Source organism: Cornus florida, unplaced genomic scaffold (genome assembly GCF_030987335.1).
Source record: "Cornus florida cultivar Cherokee Brave unplaced genomic scaffold, ASM3098733v1 CherokeeBrave_3.0.0_Hap2_Chr10, whole genome shotgun sequence".
NCBI lineage: Eukaryota > Viridiplantae > Streptophyta > Magnoliopsida > Cornales > Cornaceae > Cornus > Cornus florida.
The window spans coordinates 86594875-86615818 of record NW_026775580.1 but is presented as its reverse complement, the minus strand read 5'-3'; the positions used below and the strand labels follow the sequence as shown (position 1 = coordinate 86615818).

General features: G+C 34.9%; 1 protein-coding gene across 1 annotated transcript; it reads left to right on the top strand.

The window, feature by feature from the left end:
- The first annotated feature begins 482 nt into the window (after positions 1–482).
- Positions 483–19413, top strand: LOC132278055 (DEAD-box ATP-dependent RNA helicase 38-like). Its single transcript, XM_059779883.1, has 6 exons — positions 483–635; positions 10195–10260; positions 15240–15659; positions 15745–15856; positions 18689–18774; positions 18992–19413. The coding sequence occupies exons 1-6, from the start codon at positions 483–485 to the stop codon at positions 19052–19054; spliced, it is 900 nt and encodes a 299-aa protein (XP_059635866.1). The 3' UTR covers positions 19055–19413.
- The last annotated feature ends 1531 nt before the right edge of the window (positions 19414–20944 follow it).

Sequence of the window (20944 nt, the reverse complement as noted above, 5' to 3'; positions counted from 1 at the left end):
TCCCATACTAGGGTTGTGTCCCAAAACTGAAGACTGCTTATTTCGCCCGTGCTGGGATAACAGGGGTATTCCATTTTACACCTCATCAGATAAAGAAACTGATTTAAAAAGTACCGACTTTAATCAGTAATGATTCATAGTAATGACATAAATTATAAAGTTAATTGTAAATTATAAGTAGTTTATGTTATTTACCTACAAGAAGAGCACGCATCCGATATACTTGTGCTTCATTTTTCCACCTCCTTCAGATTCACCCAAGTGAGCCACCAAAGTTTCAAGCACGTAGGTACACCAGTTGTATGACTTGATTTCATTGACATTATCCACTGCCTTTAATTCTTTCACATGCGCACTATAACGCCCATTGGGTGTTAGAAAAGCCGCCCATGCAAAAAAAACAAAAGCTCTTTTGAAATCATCACCAGGCTCACATTGTTGTACCCTTTCCATCAGATCATTTACATGCAGCCCACTTCGATATGCACCTTACAGTTAAGAAGCGCCTACCAGTGACGGAGCAAGTGGTGATTGGCACGCCTGGAACTATAAAAAAAAGGTTGGAGGCAAAAAAATTGGGCATGAGTTATATGAAGATTCTTGTTTTTGATGAGGCTGACCACATGTTGGCTAAGGTACATATTTTCTTAAAATTATATTTTATTATTTGTAATGCTTATAATGAAATTCAAATCTTTTGGGGGCCTTTTGAGAAAGTATGTTACGACTTTCTCAACTCAACTAGTGTGTACGACATCTTTTTTGTTGGGAAGTCGAGTTCTAATAAATTTGGACTTTACATAAGTCATGCACAATGTCTATTGGTGTGGATTGTGGACTCTCTAATAAGATTTTGCATTATTTAGCTGTTAATATGTCTACCTCATAGAATCGTAAATGCTGAGTTCTAAGCACTGATTCATTACGAAAACGATTATCAATATGTCATGACATCCGAGAAAGACTGAAACCATAGAAATTTAAGAGAGTGTATTTTTTTTTTTTTTCCAATTGTCCAGATGCATGATCACATATGTATCCATTTGGTGATGTTCCTGGAATTCTTAACTTCCATCTTGTCTTCATCTTTTGCCAATTTTTGCCATATTATGTAAATATGTAAGATTTAATGTAATGAACTTGACATTTTCCTTCCCTTTTTTCCGTTTTTACGGATTTTCTTTTTCCGTTGACGTTTCTTTTCTGAGTTCGGGTTTTGTCCCTTCGGGTCGTCTTGAGTGCTTGGGAAAAGTTTCCGACACTTTTTCTTTTAGAGATTGGTATCAACCTTGTGATGACGATGCCATCTCCTTTCCATTTACGACGTCTTCTTTTTCCTTTATTAGTACTTGTTTGTTTATCGTATCCCATCCCGTGACCTTAGGATTTGTGCTCGGATTTGACTTCCGACTTCACGTGCGTTCACCCTATTTGATTTCCATGAAATGCGTATCTTTACTTTTGTAGAAAAGCATGCTAGATGTTTATTTATTTATTTATTTATTTTTTCTGTAGGGGTATGGATGCATAATTTTTTCGGAACCATTTTCTTTTCTTGGGGTGTTTTTCGAAATTATCCGTTGTAATTATTTTTCGTCTTAGGGACTTTTGTGCAATTATTCCTTGAGATATTTAGTGGGGGGACCTTTTTGCAATTTTTGAAAAGTGTCACACTCTCATTAGTTCAATTGTCATCATTCCATTGGTGACACTTGGAAGCCTTGGATGATGACATGTGGAGGGTGAGGATTCACCCACTTGTTGGCCTAGGATTGATGCACTTGTTGGCTTTGGATGTTGACAAATGTAGGGCTTAGATAAAACCTTGTGAGGAGGGTGACAAGTGTAGGCTTAGGATGTGATCTTGTGAGGGTGTGTGAGGTATTGACAAGTGGTGGGGTGAGATAAGTTGTGTGTGTGAGAGAGGTAGTGCTAGCTCACATAGTGAGTGGAGGAATACACTAAATTCATTTTAGGTATTCATCTCTTTCTCTCTCTCTCTCCCACCTTGCCTCCATTATAGAGCACCTTAGACCTAAACCTTTAGCCTTGGTTTTGAACCATTTCCTCTCACCTTTTGGCTTAAGTCTTGGAAGACAAAACCTTCCCCTCATCCTCCTCTATAATACTCTTGTCCGGTTTCTTGATTTACCTTGATTTGTTTTGGATTCTAGAGATTCAATTCTCTAGTGAGGTAGGGGATGTCCTATGTTTGTACCCTTAGTGTTTTAATGCTTATTTTGGGGTTGAATATATGTTGTATGCATGCTTTACTTCTAGAACTTGCATATAGGTTGCTTTAGTATATGATGAACTTAGGGTTTTATGATGAATATAGCTTGTATACAACCTATATATTGTGTATGTGTTGATTCCTTTGGGGTAATCTTAAATCTAGAAACTTTCATGTATGGTGGTTACTTAAATCTAGTGATTCCTATGTAGATAGATTACTTGATTTATGTATAAAGCATGCCTATAAATTTTGTATATATTCTATGCTATGTTGATGTTGAGATAAGGACTTGAACTTGCTATGTAATGAGGGTAATGTATTTCATAAGTTGACATGTTATTGTAGCCACTACAGCTTTTGGAGCATAGTGGTCATTATTCCATTCAGGAGTTCATTTGATTTTAAGTTGTGTATGCACGGCATACATAACAAGTTTGAAGGATGGACGCAATCGGAATGTTGAAAATAGTGGACACTGGACATCGCGTCTTGTCATACCCCTAGTTTTCAAAATGATAAAATGGGAATTTAATTTTGATTATCTAAGTGACTTATGTACTTATTTGACTAGTTGTGTTTATTGTATTTGTTTAAATTGATTGCTTGATTAATTGTGTGTTTAAATTAATATTGTTTAAGTGTGTTTTATTTTGTTTTTCATTTGACTTGAAATTTTATGTGTGTTCTGTGTGGTTTTTAGTCATAATTATTTATTTATTTTCCTTAATTATGTTTAAGGGTAATTAATTAATTAGTTAGTTAATTTTATTCCAGATATATGTATAATGAATGTAACTGTTGTGGTCACTTGTTTATTACCATGTTGGGTGATAATTAGGTTTAGGGTGTTATGATTAAGTAATTAGGTAGCCGACTTGTAGTTGGGCTAGACTTAGGGTTAGGACTACTGGATTTGGGATTAGGGTTTCAGAGGAGTCTGTATATATATAACGATATATGTTGCAAGGGTTTTTGGGAGAAAACCCTATTCACGTAGGGGTAATTTAAGAGGAGAAACAGAGATACATAGAGAGGGTTGTATACACTTCAATGTGTATAGTCTTATGTAGTCTGCAAGGGTTAAAATAAAACATTATTCACGTAGTATTAATCTATGAAGCTAAGGAGGAAGAACAGAGGAATGGAACAATGGTCAGAGGTGGGAGCAGTATAAGAGAATTCTGAAACTTAGAGACGATGCGGCTGTAAGGTTTCAAAACGAAATCTAAAGGCAAGTTTCATTCTCTCCTTCCTGTAAACTTGTGTTCTGTGCATTCTAAATAGACTCCAGGAATTTAATTAAAACTTTTAATACAAATTTTATGCATATTAGTTTAGTCTGAAATTTGGTTAACGTATAATAACTGAAGATGGCTTTCCTTGCATAAATTGTTAGATTATGTATTAAACCTCTGTAAATTGATTCATAATGAAATGTGAGGTGTTGTTTGGATGGTTAGGAAGTTAATTAACCTTTATAATGGAATTTTGACACATGTGATCAGACTTTAGATTGTTCATATGTTCAGTTAACTGTGATTGGCGTTTTTTGATACAGTTTTGTTTTTGTTTTAGATTTTTGTCAATTAATGCATGCTGGATGGTGAGAAGTTTCTAGGGCTTTAAGAATTTAAATTGAACCCTAGGAATGTTAAAATACTTGGGACAGGAACGTCGGACTTCGCCGGAAACGCAGAAAAATCATCGGACGAAGTAGAGACGAGGCAGAGGGGCTCTCAGGGGTGAGAGCCGGCTCCCATGAAGAGAGAGCCGGCTTTCCATGAGGGAGAGCCGGCTCTAGAAGCCTAGGAGCCGGCCCCAATAAAGGGGAGCCGGCTCCCATGGGGAGAAAAACCCCTACGGGGTGTTTTCTGCAATTTTTCCGGAGTTCTGGGGTTAAACGCAAATACTGAAAATTAAAGGGGGTTTCAAATATGTTAAAATTAACCTATTAAGACCCTTAAATAGTTGGTTTATGCTAGGGTGCTAATCTTAAGGGGCATCAGGAAACAGAAACGTGGAATAGGCATGCTGTCAAGGAAGGATGAATGTTTAAGTTAATAAGTTTGTTTTAATAACTTAAACTGACTGGTATCGAATTACTTTTGGGATGTTATATAAATTATTTATATACTTTAATGGAGGCCAGAAAGTTCGGTGTAGGATATGGGCATAGACAGTATTAACTTAGATATTAAATGGTATGCTGTCAGGAGTGGTAGGAATTTTAGTTGCTAGTTTTGGTTTAGTGAACTAAATGGACTAGTATGGGAATACTGTTGGGGTTTCATATAATGAGCAGTTTGGAATTCAGAGTGTCATATTATATCAGGCACAGGTTTTGGAGTGGAGGATCAAAGGGACGTCATGTGGTGTAAATGCTAACTTTCATGCTGTTAAGGATTTGTGGAGGATTTCATTACTTGTCTTTGTTTTGGCAATTTAAATAATATGGTATGAGAGGATGGTTTGGGATATCTAGTATAATGTATTTAGTTCATATTTCTGGCTGATCATTATAACAGGTTATGGATGTTAATTGATGAACTGTTTAACTTCTGTTTTATCAATTGTATGGATGTGGATAATATAAATTGTTTATCAATACTTTAACAATTTATTTGGAGGATTAATGATTATAATCATATACTGGATGCATAATAGGATCTTAATAATATCTGTTTTCTATTATGCTGGTTTCTGGATTTATTTGATGTTCTAATGAATGTGCATCGTTTATGGATCATTTGCATTATATGTACCGGTATGGGACGGTGACATATCAGGGATGGATTAGATCAAAAAGCTAAGTCCTACCCCTTTTTACATACGGAATGGATTAACTAAAATAGTTAACTCCTACATGGATACATGTCCTGTCAACTAAAATAGTTGAACGACATAATGGATGCTTGTTTTATCTTTCGGTATTAGGAAGGAATTTATATATATATTTATGGTACTGTGATACGAGCTTGAGTCTCCTGATCACGGTTAGGGTGCGTATATCGCAAAGGTTGAGTAGCTAGATATAGCAAATGTTCCCTGGTAGGTCTAGGTACTTGGCCGCTGAAAAGCGTGTTTTATATGTCACCTTCTACCCAGGCTGAACTATGTTATAGGCTAGTGAGCATCCTATAGTGTGTATTTATATATCTATGGACTATTGTAGATATTGCCGAGCTATCTAGGATGTATCTGCATATCGGGTTTATGTACGGATTGTAGTAGGATGGAACTTGCATGTGGGCCTGACCCACCTTTATTTTTTTCAGGTGTTCGTGAGTACCAGGCTTAGGGTTTGATCGTGGTAATGCAGATACAGTCACTCACTCTTCAGACTCCATAGGATTTTCTTTCTTATTTTGGTTTTGGATTTTAAATTCTGTAAATGTTTTACCAGTTGGAAATATTAGGGGTCCACTAGATGGATTCCCGAGTTGTACGGATTGGAAATTTTATTTATATTAAAACTTTTAATTTGGAGGTTTTACAATTAGAATTCTTTTCAGCGTATAATTATTTTATTCTTAATTCAGTTTTATTCCTGCTTGTTTATATATTAATTGTCTGGTATCCCTCGGATCTGTGCTCGGACTTGATCACCCGTGGCTCTAGAATCGAGGGGTATCACACGTCTAGTGGGTGGAAGGTCCCATAGCACATTGGCCAATGGGGTGTGGAAGTGCACCAATTCTCTTTTGATATCCGGGATTTGATTCCGGTATCTCTTTTCACTACATTGCATCATGGAGTACATGTGTGAGTTGCATCATAGTGGAGTCTGTGTGCAAATTATTTGGTAACTCGTGGAGTGATGTTTGCCTTGTTATCCTTTTACCTTTGTGGTTATTGTTATCACAGTATATGCTCATCGTTTGCTTTTGCTTTCATTTACAAGTTGACAATACTTTTGAAGTTGTATCTTGTTGAGGTCATTTGTTGCAAATGATTTATAAAATGTTTCAATTATAGCTTTAAGGTATCCTTTAGCTTCCCTATTGAACTTAGATGTTAGGTAGCATGCTCCGTGTGGATTCGGTTTATATTAAACTTGCAAATTCATTAAAACTTTAGGTCATAGGCATATGTTTTTCTTGCAAGTAACTTATTTACTCACCCTAGTTGTTTGGGATATTTTTCAATTAAGGAGACTTGTTTTGAGATGCACAACATCCCTAGGTTGGCTTAGTAGTTTTGGGTACTCTTTGTGTAATTTTATATGCATGCAAGTGTTAGCATGTCAAGCTTTCTTATGAAATTGTAATATCAGGCTTAGTTTCAACATGCCGTTTTTACTTTGGAGTATGCAATGTGTACCTAAGTGCACCATTTGAGACTCTTTTTATATGTATTATATGCGGCCAATGGCAAACATCTTTTGATTTACATCTATGCACTTTGGTTTTGTATGTTAATTACAAAAACAATTTTATGAACTTGAGGTTTGACATATAATATTTTGCAAATGATATGCATCAAGGTTATAGGTCATTGGAACGCGTGTAAATATGTATATTACATTTGCGTGTACGCTCACTTTGCACACAACATCACATTTGCATGAAATGCATGTTTGTAGGTTCAAGTATTTTCGCATTTTTCACAAAATCTGAGCTTAAGGGCATTTTGGGTATTTCACTTGAAAAATAAGACTTGGTTTTGACATGGTTGATCAGAAAACATGATTTTAGGGGGTTACTTCACAACTTTTTTTTTTTCCAAAAAATGTCATTTAAGGCCTCAAAACCACATTTTAAAATATCATTTCTTGTGCAGCCCTGTGATCGCGCATTCACACTTTCTTTGATCGCATTGGATGCGATCGATCGCACTTGACCCTGCTACTTGGCATTTTTTTTTGTTTGTCTTCAAAACTTCGGGACTTCATATCTTGGCTGTCCAGAGTCCGAATCAAGTGATTCTTGAGTCAAACTTTATTAATTTTTCGTTGTCTTTACAATGGTGTGTTCAGTAGCTCCCACTTCTATTTTAAAAAGACCATTTTACCCCTAGGGTTGTACTTAACCGTTTTCAAAACTTTGCTTCTGCTTTTGTTTTTCTTTTAAGTTCCACGGCTTCATAGGAAGCCACTTTTGTGTCTTAGAGATGATGCGCATCTCTAGAGACCTTGGTTTAACCTTTTGCATCCGCATTCGAGGTCTCGGTTGGGTGAAATGACTGTTTTACCCTTAGCCCTTTTCTTGTAGGGTTTTGAAACCCTTGCATCCGTTTTGCTTCTGTTGTGTCTCGGGACTCCTCGGGAAGTCTCCTTTGTGTCTCAGGGATGACATACATCTCTAGATTCCTTGTTTCTCCCTTTTGCTTTCGCATTTCGAATCCGTTATCAGGTCAACCTTCGGGTCATCACAGGATCCACTGGGTTGAAAAATCCAGGGCTGTCACATTTAAATAGTAGAAGCTTTAATTACTAATTTGTCCCAGGAGTTTAAAATTAATACATGGAGTTTATTGTATAATTTTTTCTTTATTAATGTTATCTAGATAGTGTTCCTTTTTTGTTTTGTCAAAAAAAAAAAAAAAAAAAAAAATTTGCTTGGTGCGTCCTCACAATATTACCCTTTTTTGTCATGTCCATTTTTATCCGCTACATTTTTTTTTTTGGTTACAGTCATCCCAAGTTCATGTCTTCCCTATCTTGTCAACATCTTCTCCTCTCTACAGAGCAATTCTAATTAGAAACTTTCTATATAATATATTTGTATGTATACACATACATGCAACTAGATAACTTGATTGAAATTGTAGTCCTTAAAATATTTTATTGCATAAAGTAAGAAACAAAATATGCTAGTGGAACTGTGGAAGGCCCTCATGATTTGTCCCTGGAAGTCATCACTGTGGTAATACTGCGTGTTATTGAAATCATTATATTTTTCAACCTTCAATCCTCTCAAGGCTTTGAAACAGCCAAAAGTATTTTAATAATGGATGCTATTGGTTATGTGTCCTTTTAAGACACACAAATAGTCAAGTGGTTCTTTATACTTTATAAACGTTGAAGTGTACTTGTAGAGAAGAATCCCTTGGTGTGTCCAAGTATTTTGCTTCTTCAATCATTTGAGTTGAGCACGTGGGATCAAGAACAGGATATATGGTGTACACACTTTTCTTAGGTCCAACCTGTCCTTAACTCTTGAATTGCTGTTTTGGAGCAATCTTTTGCACTATGTTACTTGGACTCGGGTGCGAGTGTCGGACACGGGTGCGTGTCCAAAGGTCGGATCCATCCATCTATCAAATTATAGGACACGAGGACACGGAATAAAAGTGTCCAAAAGTTGGACACGGACACTTGGACATTTGTAGAAAAAGAAAAAAATGTAACCTTTTTTATGTTAGACCTCAGTTTTTTAATGAAAAATTGAATAAATATATAAATGTAAAGATAGCAGCGTGGAGCCTTCAAAGCTCTATTTTTTTGTGATGCAGGTTTTCTTTTTTTCCTCTATTGTTGCACTTGTACCTGTTCTTACAGTTGTGGTTGCAACTGCAATGTGCTCCTGTGTGGGCCTGTTTTAGTTTTGTTTTTTTGGGCTGCCTTTGGGCTAGGACTTTCCTTGTACAGTTTCTTTTTTTTAATGAATGGATTTACTGTAAAAAAAAAAAAAAAAAAAAGGTAATACAACTATTATAATAATATTACCTTATTTATAAAGTCAACCTGTCAGGTCAAAAAAATTGCTTAAGATTGACCGATAGATATTACTTAAATAAAATAATACAGGTGTCCCAGTACAGTTGTAAATTGTTCATAGCTTAGTGTTTTACAACTGTTAAGACATTATCCTTGTTAAAAGACCAAACTCTCCCATATTTTTACATCCAAATTGACAAGTGGCATGATCGTGACCGTTGCAGGGTATTAAAAGCATTAGTAAGAATGTGAAAACACGCTCGGCCGTTACAAAATTTTGTGCAAACAAAGCGCGTACACTTCAGTCTTCTCTAACCTTTGAAAGACGCTACTTTTGAAGCAAACCGCCATTGTTGTACCAGTAAGTTCTCTGATCTCATTAATGGCAACCTATTTAACAAATAAAGCATGAAGAAAGTTCGCAATCCTTCACAAGTACCAACCCAAACATCTTTGTTTGAGTTTTCGTCATCTATCAGCCGTGTTCGGTAGACGCCATGAAGGATCCGACTCAGATCCAGTGTCTGTGTCCATGTCGTGTCGTGTCATGTCGACACGGACACTTCGGCCTGAACAGGCGAGTCCAGGTAACACAGCTTTTGCATCTCTTTTAAGTGTTGTGCCAAATTGTACTGTTTGTATCTCATTTTTTTTTTTATCCTAGTTGGGTACTCACACACACATGCCTCTATTGAGGCTTGAACCCCTGACCTCTTTTTGAGAAGTACGGGTTTGGTATCGCTAGGCCACTGGCCTGTTGGAACAATTATGAGGTTTGGCAGAGTTAGGCTGAGCTTGCCAAGCTATTTGATGTAAAGTTTATATTGTCTTGGAGCATGGTGCTGAATATAGTGAAATTTAATATGTCATTGATATTGGAATGATACCCAATCTTTTATATCTAGGTTAGCATGCAATTTTAGCCCGCTTACTATTAGTTGCTTGGTAGTGTTGAGCAAAGATGCTTTTACCTTGATTGATTTATCGTATAAGGAAATGTATTATATAAGGAATAAAGGCCATTTCCTAATGTGGTTCTCATTTGTCATGGGTGTTGGGATTGGTGGACTGGGTATACAAGGTATATACCTTTGGCTTTATTAGCAGCTTTGTCACCGCACCAAGCAATGGTCCTAACTATTATTCGAGTAATGATGCATCACTTTTTATTAATTCTGTAAGTAATTACACACTGCAGAAAATTTAAGTTGTATTTGAAAATGGGATTGACTAACAAAATAATTTTTATGTTCTATAAACTTTCTGTTAATCCTTGATTGCTTATCAATCTTCTGTGCAGACTGGCTTTAAAGACGACTCCTTGAGGATTATGAAGGCGATTGTTAAATGCAATTCTGACTGCCAGGTTTGTTGCACTTATCTGTTATTATGCTTCTTGAACTAGGTGATTTAATAATAAGCTTGCTTTTTGCACACCCACTTGTAAATTTTTTTAAGTTCTACTTTATGGTGTAATTGGAAAAATACGATCTTGAGTTCCCCTTTCTCTCTCTCTCTCTCTCCCCCCTTTTCCCTCTTCTCATTGGCTGGGTAAAGAGGCTCAACAATAGTAGAGTATTTGGATATATGGTAAAGCCTTCTCTGAGTTGGAAACAGTAGCCACGACTCTCAGTAGAATAATACAGATAGATAAATATACTGCTAGTTCACTTTGAACGCACTATGATGTATGACTACTTAGCTTGTTATATTTCATGTCAGAGACAGTTTGAACATTTTGTAGTTTGAATCTTGTTTTAAAAGTCCAAATGATGCTAGAGGGGGAGCTTAGCTTGAATTTTTACTTTTTGTTCTATGTACTTCTTGTCAAGACTACTTCCATCAAAACTCCTTTAACTAAAGAAAGAAAGAGGATGAACACTAAGTTCAATGTAATTAGTTAAGGCTCAATACACCCACTAGTTTCTACTTCCTTGTATTTTCATGAGGCTAGCGCAAATGTTTTTCAGTTCAAATGAAACATATATTGGACAATTGGAGAAACATTTTGGGCAACTAAGAACAATATATGCATAAAGCGAGTGTGATATAAATGCAAACTTTGAGATGGACATACGGCTAGACAAGAAATGATAGATTCGTGAAATGGCTAAAGTAGCATCAATTGGAGATGGAGAAAATCGATTAAGACGATTTGGATAAGTGTGCCAATTAGGAAGAATGACATGGTGGACATTGAAGGTAATACTAAGTGAAGGGGAAGTTCAAAGTTAAGTGGGTAGAGTTAGCAAGGTAGGATATGATAAAATGTGGTTTGACTTGGGCAATGACCTTAGATAGAGAGAGAAATGAAAAAATAGAATTCATGTACCCTCCCTCTAAGTTGTTAGGAAAAAAAGGTATTTTTGTTGTATTTTATGGAACATGTTTTTGATTTCTTAGAATAGGATTCTGGAAAAGAGGTGTTGACCTAAACTAAGAACGGTAAAACATGATGGTTTCTAGATCTGGATAGGAATATATATGCATATGTATCAATCATTAGGTATGGCAATGGGGCGGGGATTTCATTCCCCATCCCCGTTTAATTTTTCCACCCCCATGACTGCCCAAAACCCATCAGATTTTTCAAAGCAGCCTCCATCGCCATCCCCATTTACATAATCGGTTCCCCAAAACTGCCCCAAACGGGGTGTGGCCTCGCCAGGGTGATAATTTTGGTCATTCCTAATATATATACTTTACTCATTTTATTAATATATCATAATATGTAAGGGTCATTTAATAAATTTATAGTATATTCGGGGAGGGACAACCATCCCCTGAAACCGCCCAAAAAACCCGCTGGGTTTTTCAAATTAGACTCCATTCCCGTCCCCATTTACATAATCGGTTCTCCCATAGTTGTTAAAGGCTCAAGGCGCACTAAGGCGCCAAAGGCCTCCCGGAGCCTAAGCGCAAGGCGCAGTATAAGGCGCAACCTTGATCGAAGTAAGACGCGTGTAGATAATAATGCATATATTATTATATATATTCATAATCAAGCTGTAATTGCAGTTAATGTAAGTAATGGATCATAAATTTATGAATTTTGTCAAATATTTCATAAGGTTAAACAATACGGTATATGATATAGAACCTTTTAATTTAGTAGTCAATAAGAAAAAAAGAAAGTAATATGAATAAATGATTAAAAAATACAAGGCGCGCCTTTTTTGAGCCTGGAGCCTACTAAAAAGCGTGAGCCTGAGGGCTTTATGTGAGCCTGATTGAAGGGGCCTGGTCTGTAGTAGGTTGAGGCGCTCGAGATGAGCCTTGACGAGCCTTCGGCGTTTTTGGAGCTTATGCATGCCTTTAAATACTATAGGTTCTCCAAAATCGCCCCCAAATGGGATGGGCTCGGGGTGGGAATTTTTGCCATTCCTTTCTCTAGATATCATATACATGGTAGTAGAATAGTATTACAATGGTTGTTGGTTCAAAATAAATGGTTAGAATTTAATTTTAATATTTTAATAATAATAATAATAATAATAATAATAATATAACAATTCATTAATGATATTATTTGGGCCCGGATTAGATTGGGTTGTAAAAATCGGCTCGATGATGATTTTTGTTGCGTTTTGTTTTCATTTTTCTCTTGTAATAGAATATCATACCTGGACAATGCATATACCAATATTTTGGGGGGTTCTTAAAATAGAGGTGCTTATTTGGGCTTTTCTGATTATGTTATATGGAAAGAATTTTTTCTGCATGGAAACCCATTAATTGGACCACCCATTAATTTGAAAGTCTTACTCTAGCATTGGAGCTTTTACGGTGGTCTATCACCGATTGTGACCGAGAGAGTTGTTGATTCATAATTGCTCTAACAACATTAACATTGGAGCTTCTCTCTTGACTGCCAGCGGGAGCATGAATATTCTTGGTTGATGGGGGAGCTCTCATCGATCCTGACCTTGAAAATGTCTTTTTATCCCCAGAAAGAGAGATATTGTGTTTCCTCATTTGTGGTTCCGTCGTAGTAATGCTCATGAACAAATCAACATTTTCATTTCTTGTATTCTTTTTCTTCCATAATTTCAATTTTCTAAGCACTTTATCCAAACCTGCTTTGAATGAAGAAGCCATTTTGTTGCAAGAATGAACAAGGAAGAGGAAGGGAATGGTGGTATTATATAAACTGAATTCATGATTCTATTTTTGGAAAGATACTGGAATTGGAAAACTTATTCAAAGAGAAACTGCAGATTTCCAGAAGAATCAACTCTCTTCTCGGAAATAAGATTGATACCTTTTATTTATATGAGATGACCGAAGAAGCAAAAACAAAATAGAAGCAGATAATAGTGGACAAGTGATCCGAACCTGACTCCAATGGGTCAATGCAAGTTAACTCTAAATTTTTGCGAGTTGGCCACAACGACAATAAGGGCTTGTTAATTCTTACAACAAAATGGCTTTTTCATTCAAAGCAGGTTTGGATAAAACGCTTAGAAAATTGAAATTAAGGAAGAAAAAGAATACAATAGATGAAAATGTTGATGTGTTCATGAGCACTGCTATGACGGAATCAGAAATGTGGAAACACAATATCTCTCTTCCTGGGGATAGAGAGACATTTTCAAGGTCAGGATCGACGAGAGTTCCCCCATCATTCAGGAATATTCACACTCCTGCCGGCGGCCAAGAGAGAAGCTTCAATGTTAATGTTGTTGGAGTAATCATGAATCAACAACTCTTTCAGTCATAGTCGGTGATAGACCACCGTAGAAGCTCTAATGCTGGAGCAAGACTTTCAAATTAATGGGTGGTCCAATCAATTGGTTTCCATGTAGGAAATTCTTTCCAGATGAGAGAATCAGAAAAGCCCGGATAAGCGCCCCTATTTTAAGAAGAATCCAAAATATTGGTCTGTTACACGAGAAAAAAAAAACACAACAAAAATCATCATCGGGCCAGGTTTTTACAACCCGATCTAATCCGGGCCCAAATAATATCATTAATGAATTGTTATTTTGTTATTATTATGAAAATATTAAAATTAAATCCTAACCATCTATTTGATCCAACAACCATTGTACTACTAGTCTACTACCCTATATATGATACCCAGAGAAAAGAATGGAAAAAATTCGGGGGATGGTTGCCCCGCCCTATCCCGCCCCGAATATACTATAAATTTATTAAATTACCCTTACTTATTGTGATATATTAATAAAATAAGTTAAGTATATATAATAAGGATGACAAAAATTCTCATCCCAGTGAGGCCCCGCCCCGTTTGGGGTAGTTTTGGGGAACCGATTATGTAAATGGGGACGGGGATGGAGGTTGCTTTGAAAAATCCAATGGGTTTTGGGGCGGTTATGGGGGTGGAAAAATTAAACGGGAATGGGGAATGAAATCCCCGCCCCATTGCCATCCGTATGTATCATATTTGAGAGTTCCAAGATTCTAGATATTTCAGTATGGTACTTTTTGAAACGAAACTTTTTGATAGTTTTGTATTCAAACGGTAGTTAAGGGGAACCAACTGTTCTAACACCATTAAAATTCTATTATAGAACTTCATAATTTTATAAAATAATGTAGTCACAATATTTAATAATAAATGAAAATATATAATCATGCACATATGATGGATCTTGTTTCGATAATTTCAGATTTGATTTGAATGTGGTATCTGAAATGGCCAGTTTATTATGACTGGGATTAAAGTAGATGTAGTTCTCTTTTCAACAGTTGTGTAGGTTTTAAGATTACATCTTTCAATCCAGTTGTGATATAGAAGGATATGCTTGTTTCCCGTCGTACATGTCTTCTTCTATAGATTTTAAATTATGAATCTCGTGCAACTTACAATGTATTTATTTAATTGAATTACTTTAGAGCTTTTGGAAAATGATTATATCCCCTTCAATATCATTTCTTATTTGAGGGGAAAAATGAAATCCATGTGTGAAAATATATAGAACGAATAGAGATTTTTCTCCATCCAAAGTGACAAACATTTGTTCGTTTTTGAGAGAATGTATTTTATTTTTTAGGTTTGCTCCTTTTATTGTCCCTTTCTTTGTATTTCTTCGCTTTAATAATTCTCTTTCTTGTTAAAGCATAGAGAAAAAGGAGTTTATATGAGTGAATTTTAGTGCATTGTGGTTTGCTGCAGAAAAAATAAGTTGTTGACACATGTTTTAATTATTTAGAGATTGTCCTATTCTTCCCTTTATTAATGCAAATATATTTATATTTTACCATATTATATTATATTATTTTGGGTAAATTACACTGACCCTCCCCAAGAATTTCTTTGTGCTTTCACGATGGGACTGCATGCCTGACACCCTTCTACCTTTTGTCGCAAATTATTACCAGGTGCTTTTGTTTTCTGCAACTTTTGATGATGCTGTCAGGAATTTTGTATCAAAAATTGTTAAAGATCTCTTCAAGAATGATTACAATCAAATGTTTGTGAACAAAGAAGAGCTGTCCTCGGAGTCTGTGAAGCAGTGGTACAAGGTAAACTGCCCCGATGAACTTTCAAAGATAAAGGTAATTAAAGACAGAATTTTTGAATTGGGAAATAAGGTGGGGCAGAGCATTATTTTTGTTCGCACAAGAAATAGTGCGAGCATGTTGCATCAAGCACTTGTGGAACATGGCTATGAGGTGACTACCATTCAAGGTGCTCTTATGCAAGATGACAGGGACAAGATAATCAAGGAATTTAAAAATGGATTGATTCAAGTTCTTATTTCAACGGACCTCCTCGCCCGGGGTTTTGGTCAAGCAGAGGTGTTCATTTTTATCTCTTTTTACCTATTTTTTATTTTTCTTTTTATTGCACAAAATATCGACTTCATAACATGTTTTATTTCAGGTTAATCTGGTTGTCAATTATGATCTTCCTGTGAATTACGAAACTCCATCGGAGCCTGACTGTGAGGTATACTTGCATCAGATTAGCAGGGCAGGACGTTTCGGCCGCAAGGGTAAAGTCTCTCGACTTGTGGGTATCTTTTTTTTTTTTTTTCATCTGACTGTTCACTCGTACAAATACTGTTGACTCATTTGGTGAACTTTCCTCCTAGAGACATTCAGATTCATCACTGATTATAATTTCGTGTCTAAAAGCATAACATAGGTTCCTCGAGATACACCATAGACAAAGTACCATGCAATTGCTACATTAAGCTTACTGTGTTTGTATTATATAAATACGTTGGAAATTGTTATATAAAAATTTCATGCATGAAAATTTCTACTTGTGGGTAATGTTCTTTTATAGTAGCTGTAGAGGCTAGGAACTTGTTGAAGTGAGTGAAATTTTTAGTTGCATGTATAAAACCTGGTTTCTTTTTAGGGCCCATGTGTTTTGGCTTAGGATTTCAACTGAACTTGTTTGAGGGCTGCCCCCCTGTTGCTAAGAGAGAGCTAGGTGCTTAACTCGCTAAGAAACATTTATTTTGTTGGCCTTTATGTGCGAAAGTAACAATAATGAAAAGGAGTGTTACTATGTGTACAAGCAAGGGTCTTCCAGATCCTGCACAAGCTTTTTACCAATCAAGTAGTACCGTAGCTTTATCTTACTGAGGAAATTGGAATAATAAGTTTACTGAATAAGTGGCTTCAATGTGTAATTACCCTAGTTAGTAAAGTTGCGTGAGATACACGAAAGATACGCGAATTAAACGCATACCTACGAATTTTGGGAAAATACTCCCGTTTGCCGATCAGAGTTGAAAGATATGTTAAAATACGCGTTTTTTTTCATCATCCCGTATGTAACGTGTTTATTCGTTTTGGTTGCTCCGTTTAATTCGTGTTTATATATATATATATATATATATATATATATATATATATATATATATATATATTTTTAAATTTCGTTCACGTTTCTAATTGTGTATTTTTCTCAAACACACATTCTTTACACAATCTTTTGTTTGGTATAGCCCTTCTCTTTCACACCATCAAAATAATACTATTTATTGTGCAATCTCGAGAAAGGTTGTGACCACTCAGTTGTTCTATTATCACTCAATTTTTTTTTGTTATTATTGTCAATCCAATGCTTGATCTTTAATCGAAGTAATGAAACACATATATATACCTTGTGGAACACTATAATTTTGAAGAGTTATAGATTTTTACTGATGTTTGTAAACATTTATTTTTTTGTTTTGTTTTGAGATCTTTTAAATTTTTTTAGTATCTTTATTATTATTATTATTATTATTTTGGAAGTTTGTAAATCACCACATTCACCAGACGTTTTAATAGAATATAAAGATATTTTCACAAATATCACACCATATACTTATGCATTTATTATAAATATATTGGCTATCAAGGAAAAATGAAAAATAAAAAGGGGATGCATTTTGGGATCATGTTGAAACAAACTCTAACTATCATGGGAGTATTTCAGTAGTCAAATCACATTTATCCGGGGTAAAAGGTAGAGATATTGAAATTTGTTCAAGAGTATCCTAAGAGGTTCAAGCAGCTGCATTTTATTTTTAATTTAGGCAACATAGTTGATTAATTGAATTAGAATTTTTTTTCATTAATTTTGTGATGAATTGATCATATGGACCAATGGTTATTGATTAATTATATTTAGATAGTTTATTTCTGTTATGATTATTGTGATAGTGTTAATTGCAATATATTTATTTTATTATTGTTACCTATTATTCATTGTCCTTATAAATATATAATATATAAGAAAATAATAAGATGTGTATGGTCGAATTTTTGTTCCCGAATTTTTAGTGCATAAAACGTATTATATACGTACGCATCCGTATTCGTATTTTTACGTTTCTGTTTTTTTTAAACGAATTTTTTAAAAAATGGAAAAAAAAAAAAAGGGGATGCATTTTGGGATCATGTTGAACAAAACTATTACTATCAAGGAGATATTTCAATAGTTTTTTAAACGTATTTTAAAAAAAATATCGAATTATACTCGTGCATTTCCGTACCCGTATTTTACTTACTATGGTAATCACTGTTAAATATTGTTCAGTTGCTAATTTTTAAGGTGTTTGAACCTGCAGCTGTGATTGAGATTCTTCAAAATAAACTTTCTGGGCTGTGGGTGTCAATGTCATTTTTTTTTTTTTAATGGGCTGGGGTTAAATATCAAGTGTTGTGTTTTTTTAACTTCTGGGAAGTCCAGGTCTTGAATAATTTGTTTGACCGTCAGATCCTGGATTTGGAATGCTGAAATTATATTAACCTATGATTTTGCTCAGTCTTGCCTAAAAGAACTTCAGCTGAATTTTTGTTTTCCTGCATGCAATCCAGAACTTTGGGAGTATCTTTAGGTATGTGAGTTCCCTCTTTTGTGGACATTCAACGTGACCAGCCTGGCCTAACCAAAATATTGCGTGGAATTAAGGAAGAACTTCATATTGATTATCGTATTGGTTAGGATTTTTCTGTACCTAGGCTTCCTGGAGTCATGAATCTGCTTCTAGCTAACTGTCAAAGCTTCACAGGGTGACGCCAACCTTGTAGGTTGGATTTGTAGGCTTGTATATGAAATGAGGTCTTACAAAAAAAAAATGGTTCTGGTTTAAACATTTATAAACTCCAGCTAGTTGTTGGTGGCTTGTTTATTTTTTATGCTCTCCTTGTTCAAGTATAATACTATAATGTAATATTAGAAGATTTGAAGCCATTTTTTTCGTCTCAGAATGAAGTGCCAACTCCCTATTGCGCATTTGCTTCATTGTTGGTAGAGATATAGTCAAAGCCTCTAATGGAATATTAAGCAGTATTTGTTTCCTGTTTTGTATTTAATTCTACAGCAGCCGTATTCAACTTGTTGTGCTTTGATAGAGATATTATGCTAATGGAGAAGATAGAGAAGCACTTTAACACCCAAGTGGACGAGGTGAGACTCCTTTTATGACTTAAAATAATGTGGGGAGGATTATGGAATACTTTGGAATCCGAAACTAATTGTAAGAGTAGCTGTAGTAAGATTTTAAGTTGCATGTTCCTATACTTTTCTTGTAATAATACAAGTATAAATGTAGTAGTTGTAAGATGGGTATGAGAAACTTTGATATAGTTATATCACCACCTTATGTTGCTGCTATGTAACGCAGGTCCGGTCCTGGAACAGCGAGGAGGATTTTGAGGCTGCCTTAAAAAAAGCTGGTCTCTTTTAAAGATTGTGTTATTGGGAAGATTATTCTTCCAACCACATGTGGTTATTTGGTTATCTGGTAAATTATCAGTCCCCAAATCAATCACCAGTTTTTGGATGTTGGTTTTGGGTTTAAACAGAATTAGTTTTTGGATGTTGATTTTGGGTTTAAACAGATGATTGATCTTCTTGTTGTATATTGTGTGTTATTGGGAAGATTATTCTTCCAACCACATGTGGTTATTCGGTTATATGGTAAATTATCAGTCCCCAAATCAATCACCAGTTTTTGGATGTTGATTTTGGGTTTAAACAGATGATTGATCTTTTTGTTGTATAGAAATTTGAAGTCGATGTTATATAGTTTATTTGTTGACTACATTTGATCTAGTCTCTTCTATGTTTGGTTGGAATACAAGCCCATTGTAGAATTGATAGAACAGTAGTCGATGTTATATAGTTTATTTGTTGACTACATTTGATCTAGTCTCTTCTATGTTTGGTTGGAATACAAGCCCATTGTAGAATTGATAGAACAGTAGTCGATGTTATATAGTTTATTTGTTGACTACATTTGATCTAGTCCCTTCTATGTTTGGTTGGAATACAAGCCCATTGTAGAATTGATAGAACAGTTTCCCCCACATTTTTAAAAGTCATGTTTGCTATGCCACCTCCTCCCTTTATTTATTTATTATCTAATTCCATAACTGTTTTAGTGCTATATATTTTGGTTGGACAATACTTGGGTTCTCACCCTGGTTGGACTATGTACACTATCTGATTGCAGATGTGGATCAATAACAAATGAACATGATGCGAGTACTTATGTATTGTTTGGTTTGTGCACATGCTCCCTTTTCCTATAACATGTTGGTGAGGGATGATACCCCTGTACAACCATACCAAATGGCTTTATTACCCTTATAGTGATATTTAGTTATTAAAAATCAAATTTTATATACTGTTCTTCCATCTCTTTATATATATATATATTGCTATTGCTATACCAATTTAAACTACAAAATGCCGTCTTGAATTATAAATTTGTTGTAATTAAGGATAAATTTTTTACAAAAGACTGTTAAATTAACATTTCGTATTATATTTTTTTATTATCTCTTATCTAAATATTAATTATACTAAAATAGAAAAATATAAATTGATTTGAAACTACATTTTTCTAAAATTATTAATTTATTATTAAAACTTTAATTTTTATAATAAGTATACTTCGTATAAAAATTCCTTATTTTTCATGCAATATATCAATGAAAAAAATTAATAAAGTACTAAAAAAAAATGCTTTCTTTTTCGTGCAATATATTCATGAAATTAAGAAATTACTTAAGTTGTTTTAAAGTTTTTTACTTAGAATTTTTATTTAAACAATTAATATAAAAATTAAAGGTAATTAGTATATCTTTCTTCATAATTTGTTTTAATAAAAAAAAAAAAATTAAGTAAAATTTAATAAGAAAATAGTATTATGGTCATTTAATAGTAAATATGTGACGACCCGAAGTTTAAAGAATCCGGTGCGTTAGCGAGTAACTCGAATACTGATTCGATAACGAATCCCAAACACGGAAGCAAAAAAAAAGGGTAGGGTCTCTAGAGATGGATACCACATCTAAGACGCCAAAGTGACTTCTCGAGAAGTCACGAGACTTGAAAAGAAACAACGCGGAAGCAAAGTGCCACATCAACCTACATGTTTAAAGTGACCAAAAAATGTATTAACAAGGATAATATATGACGTACTAATCATATATGGACATTTGACAAGATTCTAGACCTAACGGAAAAGATGGAACAAACGACGTTTCCCCGGTTAAGAGATACCGTCACCATGTTTCACTAAAACTGTTATAACTCTCATCACGGTTGGAGTTTCTCTGTGTGGTTGGTA